At 51.4% G+C, this 20,364-nt stretch overlaps 2 protein-coding genes across 7 annotated transcripts in view; both read left to right on the top strand.

Annotated features, from left to right (window-relative positions):
• The window catches only part of FERMT2 (FERM domain containing kindlin 2), a 43,795-nt gene extending 38,219 nt beyond the window's left edge, over positions 1–5,576 (top strand). For 3 of the 6 annotated variants that reach the window (XM_038179752.2, XM_038179754.2, XM_072038091.1), the window contains 4 exons: positions 1,768–1,788; positions 2,313–2,437; positions 2,837–2,978; positions 4,204–5,576. In XM_038179752.2, the coding sequence (XP_038035680.1) occupies positions 1,768–1,788; positions 2,313–2,437; positions 2,837–2,978; positions 4,204–4,377 (462 nt within the window). In that variant the 3' untranslated portion in view covers positions 4,378–5,576. The remainder of the gene's footprint in view (positions 1–1,767; positions 1,789–2,312; positions 2,438–2,836; positions 2,979–4,203) is intronic. The other 3 variants (XM_038179753.2, XM_038179755.2, XM_072038092.1) reach the window with 1 other exon arrangement.
• Positions 5,577–12,707: 7,131 nt separating this feature from the next.
• GNPNAT1 (glucosamine-phosphate N-acetyltransferase 1) lies at positions 12,708–19,561 on the top strand. The gene is made up of 6 exons (XM_027457741.3): positions 12,708–12,831; positions 14,780–14,967; positions 15,665–15,727; positions 16,384–16,511; positions 16,977–17,038; positions 18,070–19,561. Exons 2-6 carry the CDS (start codon positions 14,796–14,798, stop codon positions 18,215–18,217), a joined length of 573 nt encoding a protein of 190 aa, XP_027313542.1. The 5' UTR covers positions 12,708–12,831; positions 14,780–14,795; the 3' UTR covers positions 18,218–19,561.
• Positions 19,562–20,364: the final 803 nt, after the last annotated feature.

Below are 20,364 nucleotides of genomic sequence, written 5' to 3'. Positions count from 1 at the left end.
TTAACGCTGCGTGTTCGGACACTGCCTTTGGGTCGGATGCACACGGTTACTAAAACGAGTGCCCACTGAAGGCTGCAGAACCAGAAGCAGGGAATGGCACCCACCACCATCGTTGCACTGATGGGTGACGTGCACGCAAGCAGCCTGGGCAGTGGGGACGCAATCGGTGTCGGTTCCACCCCGCGCACGGCGCCGCAGGAGGGCAGGTCCAGCAGCGAGACCAAATCCCGGTGCTGGGACCAGAAATTTGCACAGAGCGGGTGCGGAAAGCCTGAGGATGAGCAGAGTTGCAGTTGCTTGCAGTGCTTTGTACAGACTTGGCTGTAACGTGGTTTGCATTTTTCCCTCTTCGCTTTTCCACTACTTCAGAATGCCAGGCTTTGAAACATGGCTTCATTTTAAATTGCTGTGACTCGCGCTTGAACTCCACGCTATATTCAGTCCGTGCATGACAGAGCTGAACTGTTTTGTGGTAGGAATAAATGCATGGCATTCTGAAGGACATTATATTTCAGCTCGGCAGCAGAAATAAGGCAGGCATTGCTCCGTGGCCTTTCGGTGACTTAACGGTTCGGCTGCAGCTCCGCAGCCTGAGCTGTATCCGACCTCTCAAACCCAAGAAGAAGGCTACGACTCAGAGAAGCAGGAAGAATATAACTTTTTATTGGCACAGCACGATGATTTCCTGGCAGTGGAGTTATATTTTATATAGCCCTTATTATTCTTCTGAATAAGCCTTTATATCCACTTGGATGGAGGAGAGGCTGCATAAATATCCACTTTTAATATATAGAATACCTTCTAGGCTTGAACTCGGTAAAATGGAGGCACCTGGAAAAATATTACCCTGCAGAACTTGCTTGCTGTGCAGGTATCCTTGTGCAGGAACCATGGGGGTGAGCAGGAGCCCTCGCCTGGCTCAGCACCCCAAATGCGGCCAGGGGCAGAGTTTGCAGCCTCAGAGGCTGTTTGCTGGGAGTGGCAGGGAGGGACAGACGGAAGGAAGGACAGACGGAGGAGGGAATGCGAGGAATTTGGCTGTGAGGGTCCCCCCGTGCCCCGGCAGAGGGGAGGAGGAGGCCATGCAAAATGGGAGTTGGCAATGGGCCTCGCAAGATGATTTGAAGCCGCAGCAGCCCCAAGTCCACTCAGGGGTTTGTTTCTCTCCACGTGCCGCTGCGGCAGTGCAGGCTTGGCAGGTTGGGTTCCAGGAGTGCCAAATGCTAAAAGCAAAAAAAAAAAAAAGAAAAAAAGAAAAACCATTTGCATTCAGGGCTCTCAGCTGCACGAGCTGGGAATTGGCAGGGGTTTGATGTCCCTGCCTTGTCCCCAGGCAGCGCCTGGCTCTGCTGGTGGCGTCCCGCAGCCGCCTCTTACCCCAGCAGCATCTCCAGCGTTCCTCTGCCTATCTCAAATAAAAGCAGCTATTGAGCTCAGGGCCTTTTCCGTGCAAATAAATAGAGCTGAGTTTGCACAGAAGCAGGGAGAGGAGTGGGACAGCAGGAACTCTCCGATCAAAACCATTTCCACGACCCCGCACCGGCACGAGGGGCGAATCTGCTCGCTTGTCCCCTCTCCGCGCTTGCGTCCACCTTGGCTGCTTTTCTGCCTACGAAATTGTGCATGGTTTGTTTTTTTTTATTTTGGCTTGAACTTTGGTTTGCAGATAATTTGCACTTTTCCTTTGCTTTGTTGCCATATTTCTGATCGCTTTTTTTTCTTTCTGCCTCCTTTTCTTTTTTTTTTTTTTCGCCTTGCCATCTACAGCCAGGCTATGTAAGAGACTTGGTAAGTGACAGCAACAATAAAATTAAGTTAAAACACTTAAAATAGCCTAGACCCCCTTTGGTTGTGAGAGCAGCGACGAAACAAAAACTAACAAAACCCATCCTCCCTGAGAAACTCTAGCCCCGTTTGTTTTTCGTAATGGTCCCCAGTGATTTATGCTGTGAAAGTAGAAACCCTACACCAGAAATTTGCCCTGCCGTTTGCTCACATCCTGCGTCTTAAGCGAAATGAGTCTGAGAGCTCTCTGCCTTCAGCCAGGTCAGAGCTCTGTTTGCTTTCTGTGTCTGGAGATGCTAAGCAAAAGCAGCTCCGTCAGCCGTGGTCCCGCTCTTTGAGCAAAAACAGCTGAAATTCGTCCTCGGGGTAGAAATTGTCGTTTATCTGCACTGCTGATAACGGCGCTGACCTGCACTGTTCCCAGCGCCGGCCGAGCTGTGCCTTTCGGCGTGGCCGTGGCGAGTGGGGTGCCGGAGGTGCCGCTCACAAGCCCCGTGCCTAACGCTGCTGTGTCTCACCGCACCCAGATCACGGCCCGGATCCTGGAGGCCCACCAGAACGTCGCCCAGATGAGCCTCATCGAGGCGAAGATGCGATTTATCCAAGCGTGGCAATCGCTGCCCGAGTTTGGCATCACGCACTTCATCGCGAGGTCAGTGGGCAGAGCAGGGTGTGTGCCGTGAATAAACGTGTTCCAGCTGAGCACTTAATGAGATCCTTGGGTTAAATCTGCATTAAATCTGCATAAATCTGTCATCTGCAACTGGTCAGAGTGATGCAAAGCCATAGCTGCAAGCAGAGGGGGTTTGCCCCTACTGCTTAGGACCTGCACCGCTTCTTTTACACCTCTCTGGTGGCACATCCTGTGCCGTGAAGTTGCACCAGAACCGAAATTAAAAGCATCAAATCACATCGACTGTTTCAGGGTTAATCACATTGATTTATATTGTATAAATTAATAAATGTTTTAAATCCAGCAACTGGGTTGCTGGATTTAACACATTTAGCTCCCCGTTAGCTCTGTGGTTACTAATCCCTCCCCGTGCCGCAGGTTCCAGGGGGGCAAGAAGGAGGAGCTGATTGGCATCGCCTACAACCGGCTGATTCGGATGGATGCCAGCACGGGTGATGCCGTCAAAACGTGGCGATTCAGCAACATGAAGCAGTGGAACGTCAACTGGGAGATCAAAATGGTAAGAGGGCAGAGCCCGGCTGTGCGCCTCGTGCTGCTCCGTGCCCAGATGTGCGAGCTGCAGAGTTTCAGGGCGCGCTGCTCGGTGTTTCACACACGTAGGCCACTTCCCCGCTTCCGTGGAAAAGATGTTGCTGTCATTTTTTTGTGCATCGGCTTTTAAAAAGTCCGATTTTTGTTGGTGTTTTCCAAAGCGTGGCTTTTGGGAGGCGGTCTGCTGGCACGAGGCTGGCTGGAAGCTCACGGTGCGCTGCTGGAAACAGCAATAACACGTTTCACTAAAGCTTTCAGGCTCTTTTCCTGGAGGTAGCTCTGGAGTGACATCCTTCTGCGTTCACGTAAAGTATTTTCTCCCCACCTCCACCCCCTGGAGATCCATCAGAGCTTGTCTGAGCAGCTGGTGGAGCCAAGCGTGACCCTTAAAAACGAGGAAAGAATTCAACCTTTAACTAAGCCAGTTACACGCTTAACGCGTAGCGCTTTTGGCCTGGTCTCTCCGAACACCCACTCAAGGGCAGTGAAATAGAATCAAACTTCAGGACTGAGGTTCAGGCGCGATCCTAAGCAGTAACAGCGATGTGCTGAGCCTTTATCCATATTAAAACCCATTTACTTGTGGCTCAGCTCAGATTTTCCTGTAACTCATGCAAGCAAGGCACTTTGCTGAGCTCCAAAATATTTTTTTTTACCAGCGGCTACGTTTGGGTGCACAAGCTCTGTGCTCTTCCCCATCACAGCATCCGATGCAGGCCTCCAGCCACCATGTAAAGGCTGTTCCTGTGTGCTTCAGGGCATGTTGAGAGCTGCTGGCAGAATTATTCAGGCTTGGAGTCCTTTTTTTGGACCCAGCTTGCAAGCTTCTGTATCCGAATTGCCCGGATTTTCTGCCAGGAAAACCCCAGCATTGCCCCCGCTGAGCTGTTGGAGTCGGGGGGGACGAAAAATTCCTGGGCATCAGGATGGGCAGGCACTCTGAAACAGGCTCCCTAACCCCGTAAAACATTCCTACAGCAAAACCTCAGCGTATAAATCCAAAATACACTCGCAGGGGAACCAGGAAACAAATCCCAGCCCTTATTAACAGTCCCGTGTCCAGCCTCTGCTTCTCGTAAAGCACAGAGAGGCACGAACAATGTAATGGTCTCTGCGGCGAAGGAGGCTTGCTCCTTCCCAGCAAGAGGCTTTTCTGCCCCCAAAATTTCAGCAGCGATGCTCCCTGCCCCTAGGTGACGGTGGAGTTTGCAGACGACGTGCGGGTGTCCTTCATCTGCACGGAGGTGGATTGCAAGGTGGTGCACGAGTTCATCGGCGGCTACATCTTCTTGTCGACGCGAGCCAAGGACCAGAACGAGAGCTTAGACGAGGAGATGTTCTACAAACTGACCAGCGGCTGGGTGTGAGGCCCAGGTACTGTACGCCGAGAGGAAACCCCCCGTGGCCATATTAATATTTAACTTTAAGAAGCTGTTATTTGAAATATGCTGCTTAATAAAGTAAGCTTGAAATGTATCTTTTTTTTTTTTTTTAATCATGAAAATTTTTGCATTACCAGACCAGTTAATCTGTGTGCACTAATGAGCACTTCTGTTAATTTGCTATAACGAGACCGTGCCTGGGCCAGGTGATGCTGCCTGCCCCCTTTACCTACCGAACGTGCCGGCAGATCGGGATCAGATTTGACTGACCTTAAATAGCCAAATTCCTAAGAGAACTCTAAGCCATCTTCTTTAAAAGCCATCCAGGGCTTTAATTATATGAAGTCTATTTATCATGTTTAATGCATGAGTGTTTTATTTCTTTTTTTTTTTTTTCGTGTTCTTGTTTTTTTTTTGTTTGTTTTTTTTTTAATTCTGTAAATTTGACCTGTTCGGAAGTTGTCCTACCCATAAGTAGAATTTCGATCTCTCTCCTTTCACACTACATGCACCAGGACTGCTGCAGGTGCCTGACATTATTTTGGAGATAGCTGCGTGTGGCCTTGAAGACGACCTCCTGTTAGTCTGTTATAGCTTGGTTTATTTGTTAACTTTCCTTTTGATAATCATTTATATTGTCTCTTTTTTTTTTTTTATTTTTACACCATATTGTATTATGACACTTTTAGTATTCACCAGCATAGCCACTGTTCTGCCTATGATATGCAAACTTTTTCATTACAATATGAAGTAAAGGTCTATGAAGTATAGATTTTGTGTAACTAATGTAAAAACACAAATTTTATAAAATTGTACAGTTTTGTTTTTTGTTTTTTGTTTTTTTTTAACTACTCTCACAAGCCAGCTAGGATATCGCGTAGATCTGGTGTATCAGCATTAACTGTAGTATGCCTGTAGGGGATAAGGGGAGTAACCTGGGGGGGGAGTGGAAAACAGACAAAAACCCAACAAACCCACCAGTTTCAGCCCAATTTTTACCTAAGTTAAGTGCGCCCTCGGAGCTGGGCCAGGAGACCCTCAGCGCCGGGCCCCGGGCAGGGGCTGCGTTAGCGCCCGCTCCTCCTGATGCCAGGAATAAGCAGTGTTGTGTTCCCGTAGTCTGCGGTTCCGAGACTATGTATAAATGCATTTTATTTTAAATAAAAGTCAAATCTTTTATTTAACCGCTGCCGTCGCTGGCTTCCGTGGTCGCGCTGCGCCCCCAAAGCCCTTCTTTCCTCCCCCGGGGTTCCCCCTGCCCCTAGTTTGAAGGCTGGGGATGTGACTGGGAGGTGATTTAGGGGTTGTGACTGCGGGATTTAGGGGATGTGAGCCTCGGGGCCACCCCTTTTCCCCCTCCCCGTGGAGCAGGAACCCAGCAAGCAGCGGCGATGCTGCTGTTTCGTGGGGACAGAGCTGGTGGGCAGAGCAGGGGGGCACCCAGACCACCCCGCTGCACCCTAAAACACCCCGAGAGAGGGACAGGGACCCTTTGGGAAGGGCACAATCCAGCTCACAGGTTCAGGTTCTCTTTTCTGAGACAGCAGAGCTGCTGATGGGGACGAGAAAGCAACGCCAGTCCTCAGCAAGGGCTGGGAGATGGGGACGGCGAGCCAAAAAAAACCATCCTACACAAGGGCCGGGGTTCTGCTGGAGGGGAGGGAAGGCAGGGGAAGGTGCATCCATCCCCATGTCTGTCCCCGTGTCCGTCCCCATGTCCCTCCGGGCTTGGAGGCTGCAGGAAATGGTGCGGGGGCTGCGGGGAGGTCGGTGCTGGGGCATGGGAAGGCCGAGGTCGCTCTCCTGCCCCCAGGGATGGGGGAAGCCTGGAGCCCTACAGGCTCCGGGGGGAGGCCAAGAGGGGCTTGGGTTTTTGAGACTGCCTTTCCCGTCCCCTCTGGACATCCTCTGGGTGCCTCTGGCCCGGCCCCAGCCCCAGCAGGGCCATCCCAAGCAGGGTGCCCAGCCCCACGGCCAGGCTCTTTCCTTGGCTGGTACAAAAATCAAAGGGATTTGGGCACACGGAGGCACCCAGACCCCAGCTCCAGTGCCCGTGGTGGGTTTCTTGTGCTGACGTGGTGAAATCAGGCTGCGGGGTGGCCCTTTGGGGCCAACGAAAGAGAAAACCAACCCAAAAGCCACAGCAAGAAACCAGCGTGGGGGTGCCTGACTCAGCTTCAGGCAGGGCTCGCCGTGGGCAGCCAGAAACCAGTGGGAAAACCTGGGGAAAACAATTGCCACCGACTATTTTCCAGCAGACTTCACAGAAAGGTGCATTCAGAGTCACCCTCAGCCCTATTCCTGCATCCCCTCCTGCCCCCCAGACCCATCCTAATTCAATTTGGGCTGCCCTGATCCATGCCCAGCTCCAAACCTTCCTGCAACCCCGTGCCTTTATTTCATCTGCCAGCTCCAAGCACCATAAAAGCGCCGCACGCTTTTATTTGCGGCACCGAGGCACTAAAGAGATAAAAGATCTATAAGTATCTGCTGGATGTTAGGCATTAAAAAATAATAATAATAATAAAAGGTGTCTCCTTGCTCACATCTTTTCCAGTAAGTGCCAGCGTAATGGGGTCTGGGCTCGCTTTGAAGGGCCTGAGAGCAGAAGCCCCCTGGAAGCTGCTCCTCGCCCTTTCCTGAGCTCCCCGTCTGGTGCTCACCTCTCCTACTGGGGAAATGCTGATGGGAAACGCTGGTTTAGGAAGAATTTATAATTAAAAAAACCACCCAATTTATCCCAAAACGCTTTCATCCACTCAGCGGTTGGCTCTGCAGTTTATCTGAGCCGTGCAAAAAAAGCTGCAGCGCTTCCACTTTAGGGTTGTTTTTTTTTGCTCAACACGGGGGCATCAAAATATTTCCCCAGCCCAATGGACTTGGAAATGCCAACCCCATATTTTAAAGCGACTCAAATATGTGGGAAGCCATCAGAGAGCGAAATTACCCGAAAAGTTTTGCCTTTGACCCACAGGTAAGGCACAACCCTGAAGGTTTCCATGTGTCCGGGGGGTACCGAGCTTTGCAGAGCCGTGTTCCGGTGCCTTAACACCCCCAGCCCTGCACCCCGAACACACATCTCTTGTAAAACAGTGACAAAATCCCCCCCAAAAACACCCTGCCCCATCCCATGCCACCAGGCAGGCTGCTGGGGAGCTCCAGCACAAGCCTCCCACCCCCCCGGGCTGCGAAAACAGCGGTTTCAGCAAACGCAGGATTTGCTTTGGGTGGCTTTGGGCTTTTTTTTTTTTTTTTTCTTTTTGGCTTTTGGTCAGCAGATGGTCAGCCCCTAACGAGCGGGCTGCGGTTTTATTTCCTGCCGGGGAAACGGGGGTGTGAGATAAACGAGGAGCCGGGTCGCAAACTCGGCTCAGGGTGGTGCTGGCTGGGAGCTGCTCCCCCTCTTTGTCCCCAGCCAGGGGAATTCCTCGCTCCCCGAGGATCTGCACCTCGAGGCTGCTGCTCTGGGTTTTGGGATGCATTTGCTTTGAGGTTTTGGGGTGAATTTGCTTTGTTTTTTGGGGTGCATTTGCTCCAGGACTTGGGGTGCATTTGCTCCAAGCCCATCACCTTCTGCTTCCACCAGACTCGATGGCAAACGGCCCCACCACAGGGCTGTTTTCTCTCCCAAACATTTTTCCCCTTCCCATAAACAGGAGGAGCGGACGGGAACACGCCTGGGACCGAGGGGAAGTGAGGGCGGGGAGGGAGACGGGTGGGAGACCTCCAACGGCACCGAGGGGACGGATCCTGGAGGGGCCCTGGCAGCGGGGACATGGCTGGTAGGGTCCAGAAAGGTCCAAAAAGTGATTTTAATATTTTTCTGCTCTGCAGAATTAACAAAATATGTGTGGATATATTATTTTTTTGCCCTAAGCAGCCCCCCAGCCCTACAGATCTCCACCACCCCGAGCCTGGCTCTGATTTTCCCAGATCCCAGCGCTGCCTGGGGCATCCCACAGTCCGCCAGCCCTCCACAGCCAGGTCAATCCCAGCCCCTCCACGAATTAATCTCGAGCTCAAAAATAGCCCTGCAGGATTTCCTGCCTCCCCTCCCGCCGCTCCACAAGGTAAGAGGAAGGGGGAGGACCTCGGAAAGCAGGACCAAGGGCAGATGTGTCGCATTTGGCCCCGCGTTATCGCTGCCCTTTGGGGCTGAGAGACCTCCGTCCCCAGCACATCCCGGCCTTCCTGCCCCCCAGGGGCTTCATTAAGTTAATTAAAGTCATTAAACTCATAGGAAGCGGGTCCTTCGGAGGTTTGATCCGAGATAAAACGAGCTGGGATGTGCCTCGCATCTTGCCCAGCCCTAGGACTGATCCTCGTGGATTCGGGGCTGGTTTGGAGCCAGGCGGCATCGCCACTCCGTGTGCTTGGAGGAGGGTTTTTTGGGGGGAAAATTTGGGAAATTCTCACCCCCAGCTGCATTCATTCTTCCTCCCGTCCTTTCCAGGCCACCCCAAATGCCAGGCACAGCCCCGGCCCGTCCTGTGCCCATCGGCTCTGGGGACGGGCATCGGCCGCCGTTGGTTTGTTCCCTGCAGCCTCGCAGAGCAGCGGTTTCGGCTCCTGTTTAACAACCCAGCTCTTATCATCGCTCGCACAGCGCAGCCCGAGTGGAAGATAAAGAGTTTCCACCACGAGAGATAAACAGAGAGCGAGCCTGCCCAGCGCCCGTGCCCTCCTCTGCCCACCTCGGGGCCGGGCAGGACCCTGCTGCCCGCGGCAGGACGGAGCCCCCTGCCCCAGATCAGTCCAACTGTGCCCAGAGAAACCACTGGGGAAATGCCAATCTTTGAATTTAATCAAGGTCTTACACATAAAATCCCCCAGGAAGTACGGGGTGGGCCTTCTGAATTCCTTAACTTGTGGATGGGATGGTAGGAAAGATGGCAGTCACTGGAAAAATGCCACGTTGGCTCTGACAGATTATGCTTGGTAGGAGGGACAAGGGGAAAAACTCTAATTTATTCCCTAAACCACCCAAATAAATTGGTTTATCGAATCCACAGCGTGCTTATTTCGTGCAGGAGGGCTGGGGAGAGCAGTCCTGGAGCGTGCTCTGCCTGCGGTGGATGGGAAGGTGAACCCTCAACTGCAGGGACTGGAAATCTCGAAGTTCAGGGCTCTTTGGGAACAGCAGCACTGTTTGGGCTGCGTTCCCCATCTCTTAGCTCGGGGCCAGATCCATGCCTGATCCTATGAGTCCAACCAAAACCCCAGCTCCAGCCCTGGGGCTGTCGGAGTGTGAGCTGGGATGTCTTGAGAACTGAGGGGCGATGCTGGTGGGGACAGATGGGGATCTTCTGCACAAAAATAAATAAATAAATAAATAAAAATAAAAAAATGTGCTCTTGATCCATGGTCAAGAAGCAGGAGAAAAGCTGGAGGAGCCGATCGCAGGCTCCTAGCAGGCTCCGCAGAGGGCAGGCTGGGGCTGCAGGAGCCGCCGTGGGGCAGGGGGTGCCGCGCACCTGCGCTCCCCGACACTTCCCTTTCCCCCCGCTGCTAAATGATGCTCGGCTTCTTGGCTCCAGGTTGGATAATCATTTCCAGAGAGGCAGACGTGTTCCAGATGCACGCCTCCTTCCCTAATGTTATCGTAAGCCCTGCAGAAATACCATTTCCCAAGTTCCAGGCGGCCATCTGGATCGCGGCAGAGCTTTGGGGATGGCTGCCAGCTTTCCCCTACGACTTTATGAAGTCCTAGCAGGTATTTAGTTTATCTCTATCCACCCATGGGTGACGTTTGGGGAGATGTGGCAGCATCCCTCTTTCCTCTGGAGTTAAAAGTGCTGGGTCCTTTGTGAAACCAGGGCGCCCGGAGCTGTTTTAGGCAGCCCTCCTGCAGACATCGCTTCCAGAGCTCAGGATTCAGCCGTGGGTGGATTCAGCCTGATCCGTGAGAGGGTAAAAAGAACCAGAGCGGCCCGTCCCTAGGTAGACGGAGCCCTGAGCGTGTTTCCAAAACAGAACATAAACAATTTGATTGTGGCAAGGATTTACTCGTTCTTGCTGCATTGTGTCATATGGCAAAATGAAAGGGGAGCGCGTTCTCTCCTCATAAAGCAGGGCGTGCTTCGGACCCAGACATTGACATCAAGCAAGTGCATGGCTCCTTTCCCGTCTCTCCGACCGTCTTGCGGTCACAAATTTGCAATTTCCTTGCCTTGTAATCGCCCCGTTCCAGCGCTGGCAGACGCGGAGCAGCCCGAGGATATCACTTTGCTTTTGCTCTGAAACAGAATCCGCCGCGGTGGAACCGGCGCTTGTGACATGAGTGGAAATGCTTCATTTCACCTTTTTGCAACCAAATCCTGGCCTCGGTGGTACCGTGGAGATTTATCTGCTGGCTGCTGTGAATCCTCACTGACCTGCATCACTTGACCTTTGGAAAGCCACAGTGGGTCTTACAGATATCTCTAGAAGTGGGAGCTCATCTGTGGCCACTTGCCTTCCACCGTGCTAAGGAACGAGGCTTGTTTCATGCGTGGACCCTTGGGGTGTTCACAAAATGGCTCAGCCCTTCCCCAGACACTCAGTTATTCCTCAGAAAGCCTTTAAGAGCATCGCCATCTCCTTCTGATGTGGTTAAAATCAGAGAAAGGGCTTCAAGCTCGCTGCACAAGGAGAGAGGGGCGCTGAAAACCAGCTGGCAGCGCTCTGCCCTGCCTGGGGGGCTGGCACAGGGTCTGCTGAGGGGGTTTACAGACCCTGGGGGGGTGTGAGGAGCAAAGCCTAATCCCTGTGTATCAGCAGCCTGTCCCTAAAACACTGCTGGAATGGAGGACGCTTTTGGAGCCAGCAGCCTGGCAAATTCCTCTTCCCTTGGGGGGGAGATTTTTCATCTGGATCATTTCCCTGCTCTGGTTCAGGCCCACGCTGCTACGAAAACCCACAAGTACAAATAGTTCCTGTCCTCACGCCACGCTGAAGTCGGTACCTCAGTGGCTGTAAATAGAAAAGGGCCGGTCTCTGGGACTAATAAAAGTGGAGTTTTAAACAAACTGAAGGCTTTTTTTCCCCCATTCAGCGCCGTTACGCTGAGGCGCTCTGGGAGCTCTGGAGGTCAGGAGCTGAGGCATGGAGGAGAGCAGCTTTCGGGTGTTAAACACCAGGGGCCGGATGAAGCTCCTGGGTCAGGATGTCCCTGTGCTGCTGAGTGCCGGAAACCTGGAGGATGTGTCTGCATTTATCCAAAATCTCTGTTCCTGGGCAGGTCCCGGCCATCTGCGCCCAGCCCTGCTGGGGAGAGCTGGCCTGACCCCATGTGGTCGTTCTCACAGCGCTGTCACGGCACAATTTTCTTTGGTAAAAGCCTGGATTTGTCACTGTGACTTGGGTAAAATGCAAAACCTCCCTCACACCTGTGAATCTTTCCACTGGAGAAGAGGCATCGCAGAGGGAGTTAGGCTAAACCCCTTTCTGTCATTTTTTCACTCAGTGGAACTCATCCACACTCACAGCGATGCTGTTTTAACCAGCAAAGCTGCGATTCTCAGTTTCTTGTTGCACTTGAAGTGGGATAAACTGTTCATTTCTTCACATGGATGGGACCTTTCCAGCCCCCAGACTCGCATCGTCACCAGACCTCGGGTGTGCCTGACCCCAAGGAGTTTTTGGTGTGTGTCATCCTCATCCGGTCACTGGGGCCGGAGAAGTAAAAGCCAAATAGTGTTGATTGTTTCCTCAGCAACCGAGTGATTCATTCTGAGGGTAAAATATCAGGGGGAGAAGAAACGTGGAAAATGGAAATCATGTCTCGGGAGCACGCTGTGTAATTATTTTGCTCAGCAAAACCTCCCGCCCCGTGCTACACACACGCCTTGACCTCAGCTATTTATAAGGCAGCATCTTGAGCTGATCTCTCTTTTGACGTTTTCTTTATTGGAAGGGAACGGAAAAAAATCGCTCATTTGTGCCCGCTCCGCACTTTGAAAGCTCAGTAAGCAGCGGGCAGCAGGTGTTGCTCGAGGGAAATAACGGAGCCTCCTCCAAAATCAAACCCCTAGAGCCAAAAAAAAATAAATTACCCATTCATGACACACTCCCAAACCCTGCCAGGCGAGCAGAGACCCCCAAAAAACCCAAAATAGCCCCAAAGCCCCCCTAACCCTGCCCCTTCCCCTCACAGCCGCCCCCATCCCCTCAGCGCCTTCCCCCCCCTCCCCCTCCCCTCAGCGCCGCCGCCATTTTGCCCGCCCCCCCCCACCAGAGGCGGGAGCGCTGCGCGGTGGGCGGGGCCTCCCCTGGTGGGCGTGGCCAGGAGCCGAGCGGCGCGGTGATTCGTCAGCCGGAGGGCGGGGAGGGCGGGGAAAAGGCCGGAGCCGGGCGGTGATTGGCTGCGCGGCTCCGCGCGTGCGCGCCGGGCCCCGCCCCGCTGCCACGTCCGTGAGGCGCTAAGCCGGCGGTTGGCGCCGGGGCCGCGTGCGCGGGGCGGTGAGTGAGGGGCGGCCTGAGGGGGGGGGGGGGGGGGGGGATTTGGGGGCTCTGAGGGGGCTTTGAGGGGGGTTTGGGGGGCCTGAGGGGGGTTTGGGGGTGCTGGGGTGGGCCCTGAGGGGGGTTTGGGGGTCCTGAAGGGGCTGGGGGGGCCCTGAGGGGATCCTGAGGGGGCCCTGAGGGGATCCTGAGAGGGCCCTGAGGGGATCCTGAGGGGGCCCTGAGGGGGCCCTGAGGGGGTCCTGAGGGGGTCCTGAGGGGGCCCTGAGGGGGTCCTGAGGGGGCCCTGAGGGGGCCCTGAGGGGATCCTGAGGGGGCTCTGAGGGGCTCTGACAGGACCACAGCAGCAGCCCAGAAGCCCCGTTGGGCTCCCAGCCCCGCAGAGCCTTCCTCTCAGGGCCTTGACCTGCCTGCCATCATCTGGGGGCATAATGTGGGGTGCGAGGGGCTGCTTCAGCGCCCTAAGTGCGTGGTTTTGTCCCGGAGATGTGTGTTAGGTGAGGTGGGAGCGTGGTCGGTGTGTGTCAGGAGGAGGCGTGAAGCTGAGGTGTTTTTATTGATTTGTTTTCATTGAGGGACTCTTTCGGTTGGTTCTCCGAAGCCGCCTTCGGTCTTGGGGCTTCCATGCTGCGGTTGTGCCGAGTTGGCTGTGCTGTGGCTTATTGTGAGAGGTAGTCATCGTTAACAGCAAAAAAAAAGTGTATTTAATTTGAGCCATGTGAAAGCACATGGCTACTGAATCGTTTATGGTGCAACAAAGTGAACCTGAAGATTTCTCAGGAAGGCTATGAAGCTGGGGAAGGGCCTGGAGCACAAGTCCTGTGAGGAGCGGCTGAGGGAAATGGGGGAGTTTGGGCTGGGGAAGGGGAGGCTCAGGGAGACATCATTGCAACTGCCTGAATGGAAGGGGTGGGGAGCTGGGGGTCGGCCTCTGCTCACTGGTAACTGGTGATGGGACCAGAGGGAATGACCTCAAGTCCCATCAGGGGAGGTTCAGGTTGGAAACGAGGAGACATTTCTGCTCAGCAAGAGCAGTCAGGCGTTGGGACGGGTTGCCCAGGGAGGTGGTGGAGTCACCGTCTCTGGGGGTGTTGAAGGAGAGGTTGGACGTGGTGCTTGGGGACGTGGGTTAATGGTGACGGTGGTGGTAGGGGGTGGTTGGAGCAGGTGATCCTGGAGGGCTTTCCCAACCTTAGTGATTCTATCAAGTTCCCGTATGTTCTGTTTGTACCAGGAACCTTACCGGGTATTCCTGTTACAAAGAAATTATTTGCTGTATGATCAATAAAATGTCCCTGTGCTTCCTTGTATCCCAAATTCTAACTCATACAACTCCCAGCTCCCTCGTTAATCGTTAACAGCTGTCTCAGCACCATCCTGGCAGTTCTGTGTTTCACCTGCTAAGGGCAGCGAGGCACTACGCTTTACAGCTGAGATAGCACTCGATTTAGTAAATAGACAGAGCAAACAAGAAATGTTCCGTGGGCTGTACACGTGTGTGAATGCTGTTGGATCATCCCTGTTCCCACAGGTGTGGTGCGGTGGCTCTTGGCCGAGGCACTGCGTGTTTGTGGGGTGGGTGGGTTGGAAGCAGTGCTCGTCCTGCCAGCGGGAAGAATAGAGGGCTGTAGAGGCTAAATATCCAGGTTAATCTCTTATCTTTCCCTTTTCTTCTCTATGAGGAAGAACCTTCCTGGCTGAGCACGAACGGGCTGTTTGTGTTGACTTTAGCTAACGTGCTCTTTGTGTAACCTGGTGTCCCGGTTCGGTGAAGGTCAAATACCTCCAGTTGCAGATAAGTGGACGGCAGTTTGGGTTTCGTTCACTTTTCTTTACCTCCCCTGAGGATCTGCAAAAATCGCGTGTTCAGGGATTAAAACAATCAGGATTTTTTAAAACAACAGGGATTAAAGCAGAATGTTCCTTACCCGCGTGTTTCCTGTTTCAGAACACCTCTCGCAGCCATGATGCCTGTTGCAACCGTGATGCCTGATGACACGCCGATGTTTGACCCCAGTATTCTTCACGAGCTTGACTGGAGCGAGAACACGACAACGTTTTCTCCTGCTATTTCTCCGCTGGAGCCAGGAGATGGCCTAGTAATGAGACCACTGTGCACGGCTGATGTAAATCGAGGTAGAATCCTGTTTCATGACCATCACAGACAAGAGCTGGGTGCTGCACTAGACAATATTTATTCTCCATTCTCTCTCAGTAGATCAGCAGTACCTGTTTTACATGATTTGGGTTATTTATTTTTATTTGTAAGGAGTTGGAGCACTTGGCACCATGGATAGCTGCTGTGTTGGTGACCCCCAAAACTGGTTTTACTGTTCTAATGACCTTAAAAACAATCGTAAAAATCAACTTCATTCTTTCAGAATAATCCACAGCTTCCTATTCACCACAGCTTTAGAGGGGGAGTAGAATTGTTCATGTTATTCCCTTCAGTATAAAAGTAACGTGAACCAGCGTACTGCTCTTAGCGTGTGAAGACTTCTTCACACCTGTAACTTAGGAGAAGGAGGTTGTTCTGAACAGGCAGCTAAACATTGCCTGATTTCAGCCTTATCCTTTCCTTGCTTAAATGCCTGCATCTTTTTATTCTGCACTCAAGCTGCGGTTGGCTGCTGTTGCGTTAGCTGATCCCAAATTGTGTATGGTGTGTTCGATTTTAAGCTTAGAGTCTGTGATATGCGGAGTGCAGGCCTGTACATACAGCTGAATTAGATGATGCTGTAGAGATGGTAACAAACAGCCCTGTCAGGTGGTTCTGTGCTATTTGTGTGTTCCTGTTCCTCATGAGTCTTTATTTTTTCCCCTTTTATAACAGGCTTTTTCAAGGTTCTGGGTCAGCTGACTGAAACGGGAGTTGTGAGCCCAGAGCAGTTTATCAGTGAGTAGATCATTATTTCTTGGCGTTTCCACCGAGCTTGCTGGGAACCAGAAGATGCTGACAGCAAATCCACCTGGCTGTGAGGTTTCTGACTGCCTGATGCCAGAGTGATTTATTAGCTCAGGTCCCCTGAGGCAGATTTTGGCACCCAGCTTTGAATTCAGCTGCAGCTGTCCCAAAGGGCTCCTTGGCTGGGATATGCTTAGGTTGTGTCCTTGCTTTGGAGACCGAGCTTTAGCTTCCTGGCAGAAGGGAATGCCTGGTGAGGGCTTGTTTGGGATGAATTATTGCAAGCACCAGTAGTGAAGTGGAGGCTTGCCTTTGAAGCTCAGAACATCGCTGAGCTGTGTTTCACTAGTCTGAGGTGTAAGAAAACTTCCAGGAGGGACTGCTGCCTTCATCCTAGTGCCCATCTGCTGAGATGCTGGGGAAGGAAGGGCCTCTTAGCAGCTGGGGAAATGGCATTTACTTGACACCTGCTTTTTCCTGGTTCTGTCTCTGCGTTGGTCCACCTGGGCCTTTCAGGTTCTGATGTTTTGGGCACGTCTCCCTGGTGATCCTGGATTCTGCCGTGATCTGCATGCAGAATCTGATCCAAGTGTTAGGCTTCACAGCAATTCAATCCAAGGCTAACAGTGACTGTTCTGCTCCCACAGAAACCTTTGAGCACATGAAGAGATCTGGAGATTACTACGTTACTGTCGTAGAAGATACAAATCTCGGGCAGATTGTTGCTACAGCAACGCTGGTTATAGAACATAAGTTCACTCACTCCTGTGCAAAGGTATGCTCTCTTTCTGCAGCTGTAGTGAGGAAAAAGATGCTGTCCCCAGAATACGTGTACGTTATTTTTATGATGTTACTGTGTAATGAAGTACTTCTGCTGAGTCAGTGATAAAGGCATTTTAAAAAACACCATCCTTGGGTGCTCAGCTAAGAAGTAAAAGGAAGATTTGGCTTTTTGTAAGGAAAAAAAGCAGTTTGTCTGTCCCGCTCTTCAACAAGTCAGAGTGGGTTCTGATGGAGCTGAGGATCTCACTGCTGGGGAGTCCCAGCTGGATGTAAACAGGAGCTGGAGGGGTACAAATCCCTCAGCAGGGGAGAGGCTGTGGTGGGACCTCTACACCTGCAGGCGCTGTGAATGCCTCGAAGGGAGGGATTGTATCCAGCCAGACAGCAGAAATGCAAGCATGGAGCAGGGAAACAACACACCAGTGTTCTCAACTAACGCTTCTCTGCATTTTCACAGAGAGGAAGGATAGAAGACGTAGTAGTAAGCGGGGAGTGCAGAGGAAAGCAGCTTGGGAAACTGTAAGTATTTTATCCTTTATTTTTATCTTTGCAATTCAACATCAGGCAGGGCTGCAAGCTCCATCCACTTGGTTTCTGTCCCCCCACCTTAACATTGATCAGTGCCAGCAAACAAGTTAACTGCAGTGGTGATGAGTTGTCTGTGCAAGAATCTCCTCTGGGAAGAGCAAAGTTTGCAGCTGCAGTCAGTGTGGCAGCACGGAAGGTGGCTGTTGTTTGAAGTTAGCCCATCCCTCTCTGGGCGGTGGGGATAAGGCGTAATTATTGCTCTCAGGATGCCATCTGCCTGTCCTTTGCCCTCTCCAGACAATACAGCGCTCAATTAAACTGCGACAGAATCACTCACCAGACCTCAGAGCAGGATTTTAGTTCCGCGAGTTAGTGGGGCAGATTCTTCCCAGCCAGAAACCTCGCAAGATTTTAGCCAAAAGCTATCACAAGCCGGCAGAGTGCAAGCTGTAACTTAAAATTGTCTGGTAGACTCTGGTATGTCCTTCTTTTTTCTTGGGGTAGCAACCATCCCGTGTACCGAAGAACACAGAGTCTGTAAAATTTGTGTTGTTGGTGTGAGGCTGGGGAAGGGCTGCAGGGTGGTTAGTAGGCTTTTGCAAGGGACTTTGGAACTTTCTTCACTGAAAGGGTTGTGGAGTCTTGGAACCGGCTGCACGGGAAGTGTTGAGTCACCATCCCTGGAGGTCTTCAAAAAAAAATGTGTAGGTGTAGAGCTTAGGGACATGGTGCAGTGGTGAACCAGGCAGTGCTGGGTTCAAGGCTGGACCGAGTGATCTTAGAAGCCTTTTCCAACCTGAATGAGTTGATACCTGAAATGGAGTGCTAGTTTCTACAGATGATGATGTAGGATCAAAGATCAAATGCACTAAAAATACTTGAATTGGTGTTTTATTATGGTAAACTTACTTTCTCCAGCACTTATTTTTAAAAATGATTGGTAACTTTAGCAAATTTCACGTTGATTGATCCTGTGTTCAGGGCCATTTCATTTAACTGCGCTGTTTCTCTGTCTCTTTCAGATTAACGTCCACTCTTACACTACTAAGTAAGAGACTGAACTGTTACAAAATCACGCTGGAGTGTCTGCCAAAAAACGTGGCTTTCTACAAGAAGTTCGGCTACTCGGTATCTGAAGAAAACTACATGTTTCAACGGTTCTTTAATTAAGAACTTCTAGTGATTTTTTTTTTGTAAAGACTGTTGGTGGAGGAGCTTGTGCTACAAACCGTTCTAATAATGGAAAATTTATATAGTTTATTGCTGCAAATATAATGATCCCTATAAATACTGAACATCAAATGTGTAAATCTTGCAAAAAAAAAAAAGCAACTTACAATTTAGGAGGGTTCTCTGGGTTAGCTCTTAGAACTAATTTTTACTACTGTTCAGTGTAAGTGAAGCTCTTTTGTTCTAGCTGAGTTACAAAGGACTCTCGTTAAAGGGATGGTTTTTAACCAAAGGTATATATATTTTTATCTCAAATTTTTTCTTGCCTCATATTTTTCTAAAGGTTTGCGCTTCTTTTCTTGGTAGCCAAAGTGCAGCTCGTGGGGTCGTGCTCCTGGCTGTGCTTCACTGAAGAATGATGTAGCTTGGGCAGGGAGGCTTCTCGGACGCAGAGGTGGTGACGCAGGATGGGAATTTGTTCCTTTTGTGAAATCTCACTTAAGTGCTGGTGACGTTAGAGTACCTAAAGTTTTATAGGCACTATTTTCTGGATTTGTTACTGTTAGTGCAGGTTAGGGGCTCTGATTAAGGTGATGGTGAGTTTAGATAGTTTTTAATGCAGGGGCCCTGCACTTTAGCTGATAACTTGATTTGTTTTCAGGATAATTATGTTTTCTGACAGACAAACCCATGGTTTGTGACAGGGCAAAGGAAACTGGAATGCCTGACAGAAGGCACCCCACTCTTAGTGGGGCTTCTGCTAGCGCTCAGTGGGAATGTTAATGCCTTCCTCTACGAAGGCAGAAACGCGTTCAGCTTCACCAAATCCACCTGACCACCGCGCTGTACTTGAACTCCGTAGGGCTGCTTCAGCCGTGGTTTTGCTGGTGACCACTTCTACCTACAGCAGTGCGACCCGGCACGGAAATCCCAGGCTCTGGTCCCGAGGGGTTGCTGCTGCTTCGTAGAGCATCCCCCTTGCTGTAAGATTGGATAAACAATTTTAGCACTTTTGCCCCCGGTGGCAAGCAAATAACGTACAAAGCCCCGACTTCAACAGTAGCGTTTTGTGCAAAGGGAGTGACAAATCCCACGTCCGTGAATAGGGCATTATAAACACAGGAGGGTTCTGCAGACCAGCCGGGCTTGTTTGTGAGCAGGCAGGCCTTACAAAACGTTCTTTCGTCGTGCTGTGGAGAGCTCCTTTAAGCCGTGGTGCGGGGTTCTATTTAATGTTCCTGATGGTACTCCACTCAATATAGTGTTTCCTTGATAATGTCTGTTTTATTTATTATTTTTTAAAAATCTTTGTTTAAGCTGAATAAATTAAGACTGCCAACTGTATCTCTTGTTTCTGATTTTGCTGTTTTGCCTAAAGGTAAAAACCTCTGACACAGAGGTCTAAAGCCTCTATAAACCATAAAAATATCTGATGCTCAGTTTCATCCTTGCAAGTGTGACTTCTAAGAAGCAAGTCTTGAAGTCCTCAGCTCATCCTGGGTGAGTACCTGTCCTCAAACCAGAGGTGGGCACCTGAGCTGTGATGGCTGACAGAGGCAGCCAAAACCTCAATTTCTTGCAGGTTTTATCAGCTTGGAATTTCCACTAATTCAAACAGGACTGGGACTTCTGCTTCTACACCACCTAACTAGCTCCAGGCCCTCGTTAAGAGTTAATGAGAAGATCGGTGAGGAGCAGGTGATTGTGAGACAAATGAGCTGGGTTGAAAACTTGGTTTTGTGGCTGTGTGGCAATGCTTTCAGGTGTGAAGAATCCAGCTCAGCAGCAGTGCTTCAGCAGGGAAGGTTGCTCTGTTCCCTACCACAGGTGATGTTCTCAACCCTGTCACATTCCCCCAGGGAAAGGGCAATGGGTACAGAAGCTGCTGTCACCTCCAGAGTCACACTTGTTGCACTGCTGGGCTGGCAGGAAGCCCTCTGGAGGAAGAGTGAGTGGTTTTTACATGAGGAAAGGGGAAGGGTTTTATGCGAGTGGGACTTTAACAAGCAAGAGGCCCTAGAATCATTCAGAGGGCATGTACCTCAAGCACACGGCCACCCCTGGAGGAGCTGGAAGGGCTCTGAGTGGTGCTGGCAGGTGCTGTTAGCGCTGGTACCAGCCCAGGTGGGGACTTACCGTTCCCAGGA

This window comes from Anas platyrhynchos, chromosome 5 (genome assembly GCF_047663525.1).
Source record: "Anas platyrhynchos isolate ZD024472 breed Pekin duck chromosome 5, IASCAAS_PekinDuck_T2T, whole genome shotgun sequence".
NCBI classification, from domain to species: domain Eukaryota; kingdom Metazoa; phylum Chordata; class Aves; order Anseriformes; family Anatidae; genus Anas; species Anas platyrhynchos.
This window is presented reverse-complemented; position numbering and strand designations above follow the sequence as displayed.